This window comes from Antennarius striatus, chromosome 9 (assembly GCF_040054535.1).
Source record: "Antennarius striatus isolate MH-2024 chromosome 9, ASM4005453v1, whole genome shotgun sequence".
NCBI lineage: Eukaryota > Metazoa > Chordata > Actinopteri > Lophiiformes > Antennariidae > Antennarius > Antennarius striatus.
The window spans coordinates 22,346,216-22,361,287 of record NC_090784.1 but is presented as its reverse complement, the minus strand read 5'-3'; the positions used below and the strand labels follow the sequence as shown (position 1 = coordinate 22,361,287).

The window sequence follows — 15,072 nt, the reverse complement described above, 5'->3', positions numbered from 1 at the left end:
AAACTCTGACCTTCGCCGTTTCGTGCGTGGGACTAGATTAATATTTAGTGCTGATGATGAAGTCGCGCCGGGTAGCGAGCGTCCGGGGGATTAGGAGCGAGCCGACAGATCGCCGCCGAGTGGAAGTTCAGGACAGAAATTAACTACCGCATGAGTTTTGGGCCGCGGAGTCATTTTTCATCTTTTATAGGGTAATTTCTATCAAACCCTCACCTCTTTGTCTCCATGCCAAACTCAAACACTTCTGGGGTGAAAACGGAGCGCACGCTTTGCACAAACTGAATTTGTTCTGCCCCGTTTGCTCCTGGGTTCCATCCGTACGGGACACCGCCGACAGGTTTCTGTGCTTGTCGTTCGGTTTCAGGATCTGGGACCTATCCCGCATCTACGGTTATATCACATCTATGGATCTATCCCAAATCTCTGGTTATCCCGGATCTATGGATCTATCCCGCGTCTATGCGTAATGCTAGATCTATCCCGCATCTATGGGTTATTCCAGATCTATCCCGCATCTATTTGTTATCCCGGATCTATCCCACATCTATGCATTATCCTGGATCTATCCCGCATCTATGCGTTATCCTGGATCTATCCCGTATCTAGGCATTACCCCGGATCTATCCCACATCTATACGTTATACCAGATCTATCCCGCATCTATGGGTTATTCCAGATCTATCCTGCATCTATTTGTTATCCCGGATCTATCCCACATCTATGCGTTATCCCGGATCTATCCCATATCTATGCGTTATCCCGGATCTATCCCACATCTATGCGTTATACCAGATCTATCCCATATCTATGCACTATTCCAGATCTATCCCGTATCTAAGCGTTATCCCAGATCTATCCCACATCTATGCGTTATCCCAGATCTATCCCACATCTATGGATCTATCCCACATCTACACGTTATACTACATCTATCCCGCATCTATGGGTTATCCTGGATCTATTCTATTATGCAGGGTAACGCACAGATGCGGGATAAGGAAAGTCAACAGAAGTACAGTAAATCCCTCTTTACTCGCGGTTAACGCGTTCCAGGACCACCCGTGAAAAAATAAAATTTCGCGATATAGCGACGAACTGTTTATTTTACAATTAATGGTAATTTAAATGTGTATGAACCCTCTTCATACTGATATTAAACCACCTTCTATCTGCATTACCTTTTGTGTGAGCTGCGTTCCCTGAGTCTCGGAATGCAGCTCTCGAAGCGCAAACAAGCGAGGGATTACTGTCTCGTCTTGGGGACAGGATGGACCCCGTTCAGTCTAAAGATACTTCCTGTTTGCCCTACTTTCCCCACCCCCCCACCCACCTCCACCTGAACACGTTTCTGTACATTTCTCGCTCTTCTCCAATGAAACAGACTCACATTCTAATATTTTATCTAATCCCAGGCATTCCAGAAGATGCAGGCAGCTCTGGCAAAAAACAATCAATAAGCCGACGGATGCCAGGGAATGTGCTGAAAGAGCTGCTTTTCTCCTCCCCTGATTTTAATAGATAAAGATCTAACAATAAAGACTGCTGTGTAGGTTCATTTGGGGGATCAATACTGGCTTTGTTTCCACCGAGCCCGGAGAGGGCTGCGGTAAATATTGTTTCGGACTCGGACACAATGCCCACTGTGGGCCCTCAGCGAAGCCTCCGCTGCAGACTGACCGCCTGGCTGAAGCTACTTCAGCCACAAAAAATTAAAAAAAACACAACAAGAGGAGAGCAACATGAAATTAAAAAAAAGAAAAGGAGGAACAAACGTCGTAGGAGGCCGAGAGGAGCCGAGATGATGAAGGAGAAAAATTAGCCTCTCTCCGCTGGAGTGCGACACGTAGATTAAAGGAGCAAATAAAGAGAAAAAGGCCCATCCGAGGGACGCCGTCCAACACTTCCCCTCCCGCCCGGAGAGGCCCCGGAACAGCCAAACAAACGCACCCGCGACTGGCTGCCAAGCGGCGTTACGACTCCAAAACCTGCAGGTTTTTTTTCGAAACTCATTTCCAACACGCTTTGAAAAAAAAGCAAAGAAAGAAATAAACAGAACCATAAACAGGTCGGTGGTGTTTTTTCACGAGACGACGGCGGTTATATTAAAAACCTAAAAGTTAAAACGTCCCTCCGAACGGGAACGGCTCTTAAAGGGCCGGAACGTCACCGGAATAAACACACGTCAGAGCGGGAGGTCCATCTGGAGTGTGTGTGTGTGTGTGTGTGTGTGTGTGTGTGTGTGTGTGTGTTTAAACAGCTTTTAAATAGCTTTCCTCTGTTTACACGCGGTTCTTCATGACAAACTTTCCCTTTGCGTTAAATTCATGCAGCAGTGATCACTTCCTGGATTTCTGCATAAATTAATTTCTGGTTTATTAAAAAAAAAAAAAAAAGATCCTGAAACTGATTATTATTATTTTCATTATTGATCATCTGCTAGTTTAATAGAGCATAAAATAATAAATATTATTAACATTTAGAATTAAAAGTGTTACAAATGAGAGTGAAAATTCTCAAAGAATCCAAACAGAACCTGACTCCGCCCACTGATGACATCATCAGGAAGAGTGGGCGGTCCTTCATGAGGTTCTCACACCTGAGATGCTGACATCAGCAGTTTCTCTACCCCCACCCCCCACTCAACGCCCCCCCCCCCTACCTCTCTTGTGGCAGGTCTTCAGCAGGTGGCCGGGGGGTTTGTAGGGCACTCCGGCGAGCTTTGCCCCGGTGCTGCCCAGCCGGGCCCGCCCCAGGGGGCTGCCGTTCTGCTCCAGGCGGGGCAGCTTGGCCGGGGGGGCCTTGGCGTCCACCATGCTGTTGACCAGCTCGGAGTTCTCCTTCCCCAAACACGCCTCGCTGAGATGGTCCATCATTCTCAGCACCTCTGCTCGCTATCACCTGGAGGGGGGGGGGCGGGGGGGGCAGGAGGGGGAGGAGTCAGAGGAGGTGTTCAGTGATGTTTGAAGCATGGAGGTACATTTACAGTAAAAAAAAACCCTCCGAGAACGGAGCCGTGCATGCATCATGGATGGCGTCCTGCTGGAGATTCCCACGCAGAACGGGGGCAAACGAGCCCCCGTTTCAGCCAAACGAGCCCCCGTTTCAGCCAAACGAGCCCCCGTTTTAGGGCAAAAACACATTCATTCAACGTTCAGGGAACGAGAAGCAAAACAGAAGCGAAACAGAACCAGACCCACATCTGAAGACTCAACCCCAGCCCGGGTCGGAACCTGATTTTATTTTTTTATCGTTTGCACAAGCAGAATGATTTTTATTTCTATTAGTGAGGAAACTTTAAATCCATCAGCTGACGACTCACCAGATGTTTAAAGTAAAAATAAAATAAAATAAAATAAAATAAAAGGAGGATGGGGTATCAGCAAACTTTTAAACCATCATGTTTCTTTTTTTAAAGTCGGGAAAGAAACGTCCGGCTGTTTTCAAAGAGAGAACACACACACACACACACACACACACACACACACACACACACACACACAATGAATGAAAAAAAAAACCCTTAACCATTCATAACATGCAACGAGGCAACTAATTCCCCCCACAAACAAGAGGGGCCACAGGAATCCAGACCCGGATAAAGTCCAGATCCAGGTCAGGATTTTAAAATGACCTTAAAAGAGCGCACGCGCACACACACACACACACACACACACACACACACACACACACACACACACACACACACACACACACACACACACACACACACACACACACACACACACACACACAGACACACACACACACACACACACACCAGGAGCAATAGTTCACACATTATTACCCTTTAATGGGGAGTCAAAGGAGGACAAGTAGAGAGAGAAATCCTCCGGACTCACCTGGATCGCCGCTGGGAGCAGAAAAAAAAAACTCGCGTCTTCTTCAAGTTTTGTCCAGGATAGTAAAGAAAATCCAAAGTCCCGCCGCTCCGCTGCTGTCAGCCCCCTCCCTCTCTCTCTCTCTCTCTCTCTCTCTCTACATGTGCGCGATCATTTCAGGAAAGACGGAAAAAAAATACCCCCAATAACCCCCCAGAACCAACGAGCGACCGAACGAGCGGCTCCGCGGGAGAGAAACGCGTCCAGACGGATCCGCGGCAGGCGCGCATCGGCGAGCGGTTGGAGCGTGTGTGTGTGTGTGTGTGTGTGTGTGTGTGTGTCCGTGTGAGCACCCCCCCTCCCCCCCGGGCTGGGTTAGCAGCCTCCGTCCGACCGGAGAAGGGATCGGAGGGGGAAAACGGCGACCCAGACCGTTAGAAGGAGCGACATCCGGCTCGGTTCGCCGCGTCCGTCGGTTCCAAGTGACGCGACTTGCGCGTCGCTCCGCCGCGCAGCCGCCGCGCCGCGCCGCGCCGCGGCGCCTCCGGACACCGGTGACGGTTCGACCCGACAAATCCTTCCCCCCAGCCGCCGCCGCCAGCACCAGCACCACCCCCCCACATAGAATACGCTGAACGTCGGTTGTAGCTCCGATGTGACCACCGGCTGGAGGAAGGGAATGGGGAGGGAGGGGGGGGAGAGAGAAATAACAACAACCGACAGCGTGAGCGCGTCACCGAGGCGGTGTGGAGACGGAATGCGGACGGTCGCAGCCGGTTCGCGGATAAACCAGGGAGAGAGATAAGGAGGAGGAGGGGGGGGGGTGTCAAAAAGTACGGTTTACTTTCCGGTGGGGGTAAATAAATCGCCCGTGAGAGGAACCGGCGGTGGCGGGAGGAGGCGTCCTGTCGGTCGGGGATCCGCGTCCGGACGGAGCTCCTCTCTCTCTTTCTTTCTCTCTATCTCTCTCTCTATCTGTCTCCCCCCTCCCGTCTCCTCACCCCCTCTCTGTCCCCATTAAATTATTAGTTGTATTGACTCATCACTCCCCCCCTCTCCTCTCCTCCTCTCCTCTCCTCGCTGCTGGTGCTGCCGCTGCTTCCCATTTCTCCTCCTCGTTTCAAGTGGTAGAGGGGTAAAAAAAAAAAGAAAAAAAAAGAGAGAGATAGATAGGAGGGGGCTGTTTGAGGGAGGGAGGGGGGAGGGAGAAATAATCCCCTTTAGAAAAAAAAGAAAAAACCGGATGATTCCTCCGCTTCTCGGGCCGTAAAGTCCTGGTGGAGGCGAGTAAAGTGGTGAAAGTGGAGGAGGGAGGCGCGCGTGCACGAGCATTCGCGTGCATGAGCGTGCGCGCGCACACACCAGAAGGGAACGGCGGTGCGATCCGACGCGCGCAGGAATTTTTAATCAGCTTGATTATAGTGAGGCGGTCCTGCATTCATTACACACAAACACACACACACACACACACACACACACACACACACACACACACACACACACACACACACACACACGTTAGGCCAGTTTATTTTTGGTTTTTGGGTTTTTTTTGCTAAGTAAATAGTTTGTATTTAACTTTTTTTTTTAATTCAAAAATTGAGAAATTTAAGGTAAACAAGCACAAAACGTTCAGGAACACACACACACACACACACACACAAATTGAGGGTGAAGTTTGCTGAAGAGAAGCAGGGAGAAGTTAATTAAGTTGTCCCTGTTAATTAAAATTATGTTTAATTACACAGTTAGAATAAAAAATAGATATTTTAAAATCAACAGAATTTTTTAAGGATAAATAAATGTGTGCGTAAAGTTTAGACGAGTATTTTCAGAGTATTTACAGAGTAAAGCTCCGGAAACTCTTCTCATGCAGCCTCCACTAAAGCAACGACCGCGGAAACGAAATGAAGGAAAGATGAGAAAAGAAAGTCGAGTGTAAATCACAAGACAGACCTTTGTGACTCGTGGTTGTTGTGTGTAGAAAGTTGTGATGTATAAAAAAAAACCAACAAAAGTTAAGTCCTTAAATGAAACGAAGCACCAGAATGACCTTAAGTCTACCTTGTAACCATGGAGACGAAAGAAAAAGAAAGATGCTGAAACAAACGCTCCACTCCAGTTCTCGACTGGTGTGAAAAGAGAGAAACAGTTTTAACCAGGTGTGATTCCACAAAGAAAACGAGACGGATGGATGGATGGATGGATGGATGGATGGATGGATGGATGGACGGATGGATGTGTAGAACTTCCTCCTCCTCCATCCTCCTTCTCCTTCCTTTCATTCTTCTTCTGATATAAACAAACATCACAATAAAGCCCAAACTACACGTACATCAAGTTTTTTTTATGTCTGCTAATAAAAAACATCCCATAATTTCCATTTGTTTGTTTAAAAAGTGAGGTTTTATGCAGGAGGGAATCAGGATGACTCCTTAAATGCACATAAAATCTTTATTTAAATTAAATTTATTCTTTAATTATATGAAATTAATATTCCCACATTTAAGGGAGTATTATTTGAACTGTTGGCTCGCTTTTGAATTTAGACTCAGAAATATTTACGGCCGCCTTAAAAAAAAAAGCAGGAAGCTTCTATTTTTCTCTGCAGACAATATTTATTTACTGCGCTGTAAATAAAATCCTTCTTTTCTGGTGTGATGAAATCACCAAACAACAAAGATGAGGATTTATATTTTCAAAGGGGTGAATCTGCACTTTATTTTAATTTCATTTGGCTGGAAATGTCATATATATATATATATATATATATATATATATATATATATATATATATATATATATATATGTATATATATATATATATATAACATTTTAATGGTTTGTCAACTTAGAATTAATACAAATAAAGTTGGAGATGTTTTTTTTCTCCTTCTGTCGCTGATGTCAAAGCGGATTACAGCAAAATATTAGAGCAGCTAATCTCTGTTGATATTGTCAACAGGACCCAGAACTGTCGGGTGGGGGTGGGGGAGGGTTCAGGGTTGGGGGGGTATCGCCTCAGAGAAGAGGGTTCCTTCACCTTTAAGTGGAACCCACCCTTATTATTGTGTCTTTATTTCATGAAGCCCCCCCCCCCCCACCAACCGCCGCCACCCTCCCCCCACGCTGGTGGGCTTTGGTGCAGAAATATCAGAGCGACTAATCTCTGTTGATATTGTCAATAAAAGCCTGATTCGCTGTTTATCCCTAACCCTAAGGTGGCCTGATAATAAACGCTTTTGCTTTATGAGCAGAGGCCAGACTAATATCCGGTGGACAGTGAATGCACCGTGGGCGTCGCCCGGGCGCCGCGTCCTCTTATTGGACAACTCTTGAGTTCCTGTGAAGCGACAGGAAGGAAGTGCGACCCGGAGATCACACAAGTGTGTGTATGTGTGTGTGTGTTGTTGGGGGTTTTTTTTGTTTTTTTACATATGTGTGATGAAACTAAAAAAAAAAAAAAACATCCACGGATAGGATTCGCTTGACCTTTGACCTCTCAGAACGCGACGCGACTCATCGGAACCACGTCTGACTGGGTCGAGATCGGAGTGGAGACAAAAACAAAAACAAACAGGAAGCAGTCGCTGAAACAGGAAGTAGTCGCACTTGTTGCCACGGCGACAGCTAGAGGTCGTGGAGGTCAAGCGTACGAGGCCTCGCACTAGGGCGCCTCGGATTGGCCGACGGCAAATTTTCCCGTCCGACTCTTGGGCCCGTTTCATCGCCCCGCCCACCGCCGTGAGGTCAGAAGTGACTCTTCTTGGAATGCTCACCTGAGGTGGAACAAGACCTGTTCATTCTGGGGGGGGGGGGTGGAAGAGTTGTCGAAACCGCTCGCACAAGACCCCGATGTGTTCCACTACATGAGCTGACGGTGTCTCCACCCCCCCACCGTCTTTCCAAAGACACCCCCGCCACCTTTTTTTTAATTTTCTCCTCCCCCCCATTCAAGTTTTTTTGCACTGTTTTTAAGCGTTTCATTCTCCCAGAATGCACCAACTGTTCAGGTTTATTGATGCCACAGTGATGTGTAGTAACATGACTCCTCTCCCACCTCCTTCAATCCACCTAAACCCCCCCCCCTATAAAAAAAACAACACCCTGTTCAGCGGATCGCTCAATCCCGCTTCGCCGTCGCCGCGCGACATCCTGCGTGTTGACATTTTCCATGTTGACATGTTTTACATGATGTTCGCCACCGCTTCCCATCGCTCTCCCTTGTCTGTCGTGCCCCCCCCCGTTACCCTCGCTCTACCTACCCCCCCCCCTACTTCCCTTCTCTCCCCTTGGCCACGTTTAGCAGCCTTCTGAAAACAAGAGGTGCCGGTGAACGCGAGCCATTGTCGGGCAAAATGCTCTTTTCCGTCTGGCATGACGCGGGCAGCCGCGGTCGTTTCCGTCTGTGATTGTCGGGCGCCATCAGAGAGCATCGATAACCCCCACCCCCACCCCCACCCTGCCAGGACTTGGCACCGCCAACAGGTGTCGGCACTGCCAGCGAGGTTTGGCACCAGGAGCCGCCATGGAAAAAAAAACCAAAAAAAAAAAAAACCTCTGACATCCAGAAGGGCACAGATTTGCGCTGAATGCACCGCCGAGTCAACACCGCTGATTATCAATTAACATATAGCGGTTTTTGTATCGCAGAGAATAGAGGAATAAAAACGCTGAAAAGCCCCGTTTAAAAATAGTATCTAATCATGTGGTGAATGCAGATTTAGTTTCTGTTCAAGGTGGGTTTTTACAAGCCCCTGCGTGGCGTTTGTGTTGGCGCGGCGGCGGCGGCGTTAAAGCGTGTACACAGGTGTAATTGTGTTCCGAGAGAGAATTTTTTTTTTTTTTTGTGCCTTTTGGCTTCATTTGAAAGAAAAACATCCCCAACAAAAAAAAAAAAAAAAGACACGTGGCAGAGATGAATGACGACAAAAAAAAAAAACATCAGGAGTTGGTCGGATCACCTGTGTCGCCGCCGTCGCCGCATTTACGCTTTTATGAATTAAATATTACATCGAAGCTAATAACGGACGCACATAAGCAAGGGAGACGTGAATGGTGGTGGTGGGGGGTGGCTCAACACAGGAAGCCTCTTTATTCGGCGTGTCAGGCGAAGGCGGCGCCATCAGCGGCTCGTAGGTGTGGTGATGTCTTCACGCTCGCCACTCCTGATTCTACTAATGGGCATTAACGCCATTATTCTGGATTACTAATACAAATTAGTCTGAGCTGACGGCGGAGGGGTTAAGCGCTTTTTCTTTTTTATTTTACGAAATACAAAAAAAATAGAAGAAACACTATACGTAAATATAACAGTATTATTATAGTATTATTATGGGCTGCAGAGGATTTATTAATCTGTCAGGGGGGGGGTGTCCAAACACGCAGCATCCGTGTGGGAGACGATGCAACAGGCAGTAAAAAGCAGTAGTAAAAAACGGAATCTGACTCATGTCTAAACAAAGAAGAGAAGACTTTATGTGGAGGAACAGAAGCTTTACCGTCTCCACGACGACTCGTCTGAAGTCATTCATGCAGAAAAAAGGGGAAATCGGGACTTTTTGGACGCAGGAATTTGTTGATTTTGTTGCAGACGAGACGGAGAAAATACGCAAAATGAAAAAGACACCGGCGCCGTTTTTGTGAGTCATCACCGTGGGATGACGTCCGACTGGATTCCTGCGAGTGACGTCGTTCGAACGAGGCCCTGATCTTTATTTTTCTTTATTTTTCTTTATTTTTCTTTATTTTTCTTTATTTTTCTTTATTTTTCTTTATTTTTATTTTTATTTTTGTTGCACAAACCCGATAAAAGACTTCCTCCATTCCGTCCTGAATCAGATCGTTTTCCCGCCAGCGAGGCTCTCAGTTACTTATGAAATAAGGTGATTTATCCATTTCCTCGTGTCCACGTCGCGGCGTGGGTGGACGGGGGGGAGGGAACGTGGGGGGGGGTAGGAAGAACAAGATGGATGTAATGAACTGAGAGTCTAATTGTTTTATAATCGCCGACAGAAATAGAAACGATCGGGTTCCACCTCGGCTCTGACAGGAAGGCCTCGCGGCGTCGCTGAGTGGGGGGGGGGGTAACCTCAGAACTTTACACGTGTTTGTTTCTCCTCTGGGGTGCCTGAACAACAACCCCCCCCCCCAAAAAAAAAAAAACCTTCCGTGGCGTTGCGTTTGAACTCGGTGCGAAGCGAAGGCTTGGCGGCGTTTGTTAAACCACCTGATTCTGAATAACAGATTGAAAGCCTCCCCCCGCCAGCCCGACCCCCCCGGACTGATCATCCATTGAGCGATCAATAAATACCAAGTCATTACTGTCACCGCTGGTTGAACCCCGGAGGTCACATGACCTCATGATTAAACTAACTTCTGCCTCGTGGCTCCGAACAAATCAACAAGAGGGAGCCTCAAACAGGAAGTGATGTCACCACCGATTTAACAACCTCCTGGAGGTCACACGGGAGGCCGCGGCCAATCCCAGCAGGCTCAGGGGTGAAGGGCAAACCGGTCCAGTTTGAACGAGAAGGGGGGGGTTCTTTAATGTTAGAAGTGTGAGAAAGGAGCAGCGGAGGGGGGGGGGGGGCGAACATGTGAGGAGAACGCTGGCGCCGGAGTCGAGGTGTAGACTTAAAGACGCGTCTTTATCTCCCTATTTTCTTTTGCATTTTTTAATCCCTTGTCAAAGGAAAGCATCATCCAGCCGCTGACGAACAAAACAGTTGATAAGGACGTGTGTGTGTGTGTGTGTGTGTGTGTGTGTGTGTGTGTGTGTGTGTGTGTGTGTGTGTGTGTGTGTGTGTGTGTGTGTGTAACTGTTTCATTGGGGGATGTGGGTGGGTATTAACAACCTGATCTTAGCAGGATGCGCTTTCCTCTAAATCGTTTCGCTTTTTTTTTTTCTTCTCTCCAAACAAAAGGATGCAGACAAACCTACACAGATTGGATGAAGACAAGAAAATAAAAGACAATGACTCCCCCCCCCGTCCACCCCCCCACACACACCAGCCTTCATACATGAGGAAAAAATAACATACATTTAATCATAACCTGATTCAAACGGTGGAAACTTAAATGATATTTTCCGCAGAAACGAGAGCGACTGAACCAACAACCCGACATTGTTGTTTGTTGTGCTGTTTTTGTTTGTTTATTTATTTATTTATTACCAATCAATTCCCAGGACCCCCCCCCTTTCCAAACAAAAAAAACAACAACAAAACAACGCTTTTACGGCTAAGCAGAGGACTCTTGATCCACGGTGAGAACGCAACCCAACATGCTAGGGCAACATACCCCCCCCACTCCCCAACCCTATCACCCCCCCACACCCAACCCCCCCCCCCATCGTTACTCACGCCGTCTCTTTAATACACAACTTTCCAGATAATTACAAAATGAGGCGTCACGCCCCGAATCACACGCTGTAAGCGTTCACCCAGGGTGGCATATCTGTAACTACCTGGGGGGGGTGGGGGGGCTGACTTACACCTCTGAGTCCTGGAATGCGGCGGCCCCCATGAAACACGCCGGGCTGTTCTCTTTCCAAACCCGTCCCGGCATGTCGGGAGGAGAAGGAGGGAAAACAGAGCAGGGTTACGCAGCGAGGAGGGATGGAGCGCCGGGTGGAACCCCCCCACACCCCCCAGCAGAGCCACGCATTACCAGAACGAGACAGTCCTCTTATTTACTGGCGACAGTCTAATAAATACATTTGCAGGCGGTTAAACAGGTATTTACTCTGCCCCCCCCCCACACAGGTGTAATTTCGCTGTTTGCTGAGCTGTTATTTGGCTGCAGCCGTAATTATTGAGGGGGGGTGGGAGAAGATTCATGGTTTTAGAACAGATATCAGTCTCAGCAACAGTCCAGGATCCGGATCCAGACGCTCAAGGTCTCGGATCAGGATCTGGATCTGGATCAGAAACAGGATCAGGATGTGGATCAGGATCCGGATCCCGACGCAGAGAAACCACACGGATGTCTCCCCGCGGCGTTCGTTTTTCCTCTGAATCAAACAACGGGGAGATCTTTTATCATCTTCCAATCAGGCAACGCAGAGCAAACAACCTCTCTCAGGTGGGGGCGACTAATTGGCCCCTGGGGGGTCACGGGGGGCCGCCCGGCTTCGCTCGGATCCGACAGACGACGTTAGTGTCGGAGCGAATCTAGTTGGCGTTTGGAGGTGAAGGGGGGCGCGGGGGGGCGGATCTCATCGTCCCACCTGTCCTTCTCACACACGAGGTGTGGGGGGGGGGTGTCAGGTGATGGAGGGGGGGGGCACACCTGGCAACCTGCAGCGACGATTACAAGAGCTGTGAAGCCGTGGAGGCCCGCTGGGCTGTTAGGACGAGTCAGCAGAGATACCAGAGGCGCCGCGAGGCGGTTTCCTGTCGGAGCGGCGTGGAGACGACGGCGATGAAGGCAGTGATGATGACGATGATGATGGCGGCGGCGGGTTCCTGATTAGTCGTAATAAAAAGAAACCTGAGAGGAGACGAATCTGAGCGTAACCAGGTTAAAGAGGAGGAGCGTTCAGGTACGCCGGCGGGTAGCTGAGGACGGCGAACGCGGCGGAACACGATCAGAGGAATTAATTACACACTAATAAACGCTGATAGACGTGAAGTGTTACTGCTGGAGCGGCGTGACCCTCCCCCCCCCCAGTCACACACAACAACGCTGCCGCCGCCGTCCGATTCTCACTATTCCTGCCAAACGAGTTCACGTGGAGAAATGTTGATCAAGAATTTACAGACAGGAGTAAAGGGTGGCGACGGCGGCTCACAAACCTGACAACTTTGGCTTCCATGTTAACCGAGCCAACGTCGAGGCTTTCGGGGGGGGGGGGGGGCTGCGAAGACTCATTTTCTTACAAGAAGCGAGTCTGAGACAGGAAACTGGGCGCGGAGGCGCTGCTGACCAGATAAGCCACAGCTTCAGCTGCTTCAGATCTGCTTCAGATAAAGGGGAGAGAAAACTCGCCGAGGCGGCGCCGTAACCTGTTTCCTCCCTCGCAGAGGTGCCACACTTGACCTCATAACGACAGAAACAACACGCCGCCACAACAACAACAACAACAGCCGGATAACAAACAGACAAAAACCCACGAGCCGCCAGATTTGAGATTATTCCCCTCAAACGGGGGGGAATACTATGATTTTACCTGCACTTCCTGTTACTTTTCTCAGCTTAATGAACAAATAGAATCATGTATTTACAATCCAAACTGTTTAGTGAGGAAGATGACGCACATAAATATGGAGGAGACCGAGGTGGAAGCCACCGGTGACTCCAGCCGCGTTAAAAAGTCAGCGATTTTCTAAAGGAGCAGCGAGTGAAACCTTTAAAAACCTGTAAACCACAGAGCATTAGAGCCCACGCACTTTTAAAGACGGCAATACGTCTTCTCATAATTGCTCTTCTCACACACACACACACACACACACACACACACACACACACACACACACACACACAGGTCTGGCTGCACCTGAAATGACTTTATCAGCAGTGTGACACAAGCCATAAGGCAGACAAAACAACCACGATTGCAAATCTCTGACGGCCTCACGCCCAGACGCACAAACTGTTGGTGTCCCTCTTTTATTTTAACACTTTTCCTGCAACTCTGCTTTTAAAAAAAATAAAAAAATTGCAGGAAGTTGGCTGTTAATTTTTATTTTTTTTAAAAAGGAGAAAACAGCAACAACAACAAAAAAGAAGAAGAGACGAGCTCAGGACTGGTTGGAGGATTTCTAACAGAGATGTCAGCCGGCTGATAAAAATTTTAAAAAAAAACTGGTTTGTCAACACACACTTCATCATCATGTGAGAACTGAAAGTAAAAAAGTCTGCGTGAGCACAAAAGCAAGTTGTTAAGATTCTACAAAAAACGCGACTTCTTTCAGAACCGGGTCTGAACCGGGTCTGAACCGGGTCTGAACCGGGTCCGGCGCGTCTCCGTTCCTGCGCGCTGAGGAAGTTGTGAACTGAATTAGAGGAGATGGATGAGTTTCACCCCCGACCACATCACGAGTGCTTCGCCTGTTTCTGCGCCTTTATAACGACCGAAAAATAAAGTTCCAGACGCGTGTATTTCTATTTTTGCAAATTAAGCCTGACGGTCAGGTTCTGCTTCCTTATTTATGAGCCCATAATAAACCCGCGCAGCCTCTCTGGACTCTGGATGATTTAGAGGATCCGCTAATTGCTCTGAATTCATTTAAAGCCGCTTCAACCTTCCTGATCCACAGAGATGCGTTCTTTTTTCTTTTTCTTTTTTTAATTATTATTTTATTTTATGACTCCCGCAATAAAATAAATGTGATTTTAAACATAAGCAGATGCAGTAAAATGAAGCAGAAAGACAAAACCGGTGGGATGAACATTGAAAGGGGACCTTACCTTCAAAGTTAACAGTCGCCCGACCTCCTGATTTCCATCAAAAGTTGAACGACCTCTTGTCACTGCTCCACGACGAGAGATCCAAAAATAGGCAAGGCTCTGTGGGAGGGAAACTGCTTTAAAAAAATAAAAATAAAAATAAAAAGTCAGAAGTCCTACGGTTGAGGAGGGTATAGGAGCCGCACCGGCGGAGGTTGAACTTGTGGGGGGAGAAGCGCACACGGCGGATGGAGCGCAGAAATGCGAGCAACCGTGCGCTGCGGGCTGCGGGGGTGAAGTGGAGGAGAGGAGAGTAGCGGCATGTGAGGAGGGCTGCTTTGAGAGGGTGGCAGGTAAACGAACCGCCCCTCCCCGTTTCTGATGCTTAAATCGATGATTTGCCAGCTGTGGCGCAGCTTGTCTCATTGCCCCACTTTGGTTTTTACAGCCGCTCCTCTCCGACGCGCTGCTCTCCGGGGACGCGGGGAGAGAGAGAGAGAGAGAGAGAGAGAGAGAGAGAGAGAGAGAGAGAGAGAGAGGGTGGGGGGGGGGAGAGAGAAGTCAGTGCCAGGAGAGCTCTCACTCTCATTCATTTTCATATTTACACGCCACATGTTTGCATGTCAAAAAGAAGAAGAAGAGGAAGAGGGGAAAAGTCTGGTAAATTGTCGATTGCGCGCAGCGGCGCGGGTTTTTTTTTTTTTTTTGGTTTCTTTTTTTGCGCGTGGAGTCAAAGCCAGTTTGTTTTAACAGCGGTGGGCAACCTGCCAGCTTTTACCCCCCCCCCCCCCCATTACACCTGAGCGGGGGTATGAAGCCACGCAGCGCGTTACGGTCTGGA

The 15,072-nt window shown here is 48.4% G+C and overlaps 1 protein-coding gene across 6 annotated transcripts in view; it reads right to left on the bottom strand.

Moving 5' to 3' along the window:
• satb1b (SATB homeobox 1b) overlaps positions 1-14,619 on the bottom strand; it is a 50,370-nt gene extending 35,751 nt beyond the window's left edge. For 4 of the 6 annotated variants that reach the window (XM_068322948.1, XM_068322953.1, XM_068322952.1 and 1 more), the window contains exons 1-2: positions 14,253-14,537; positions 2,660-2,898 (exon numbers count right to left, since the gene is read on the bottom strand). In XM_068322948.1, coding sequence (XP_068179049.1) covers positions 2,660-2,873 — 214 coding nt within the window. In that variant the 5' untranslated portion in view covers positions 2,874-2,898; positions 14,253-14,537. Of the gene's footprint in view, positions 1-2,659; positions 2,899-3,860; positions 4,426-14,252 lie in introns of those variants that run through there. The other 2 variants (XM_068322947.1, XM_068322951.1) reach the window with 2 other exon arrangements.
• Positions 14,620-15,072: the final 453 nt, after the last annotated feature.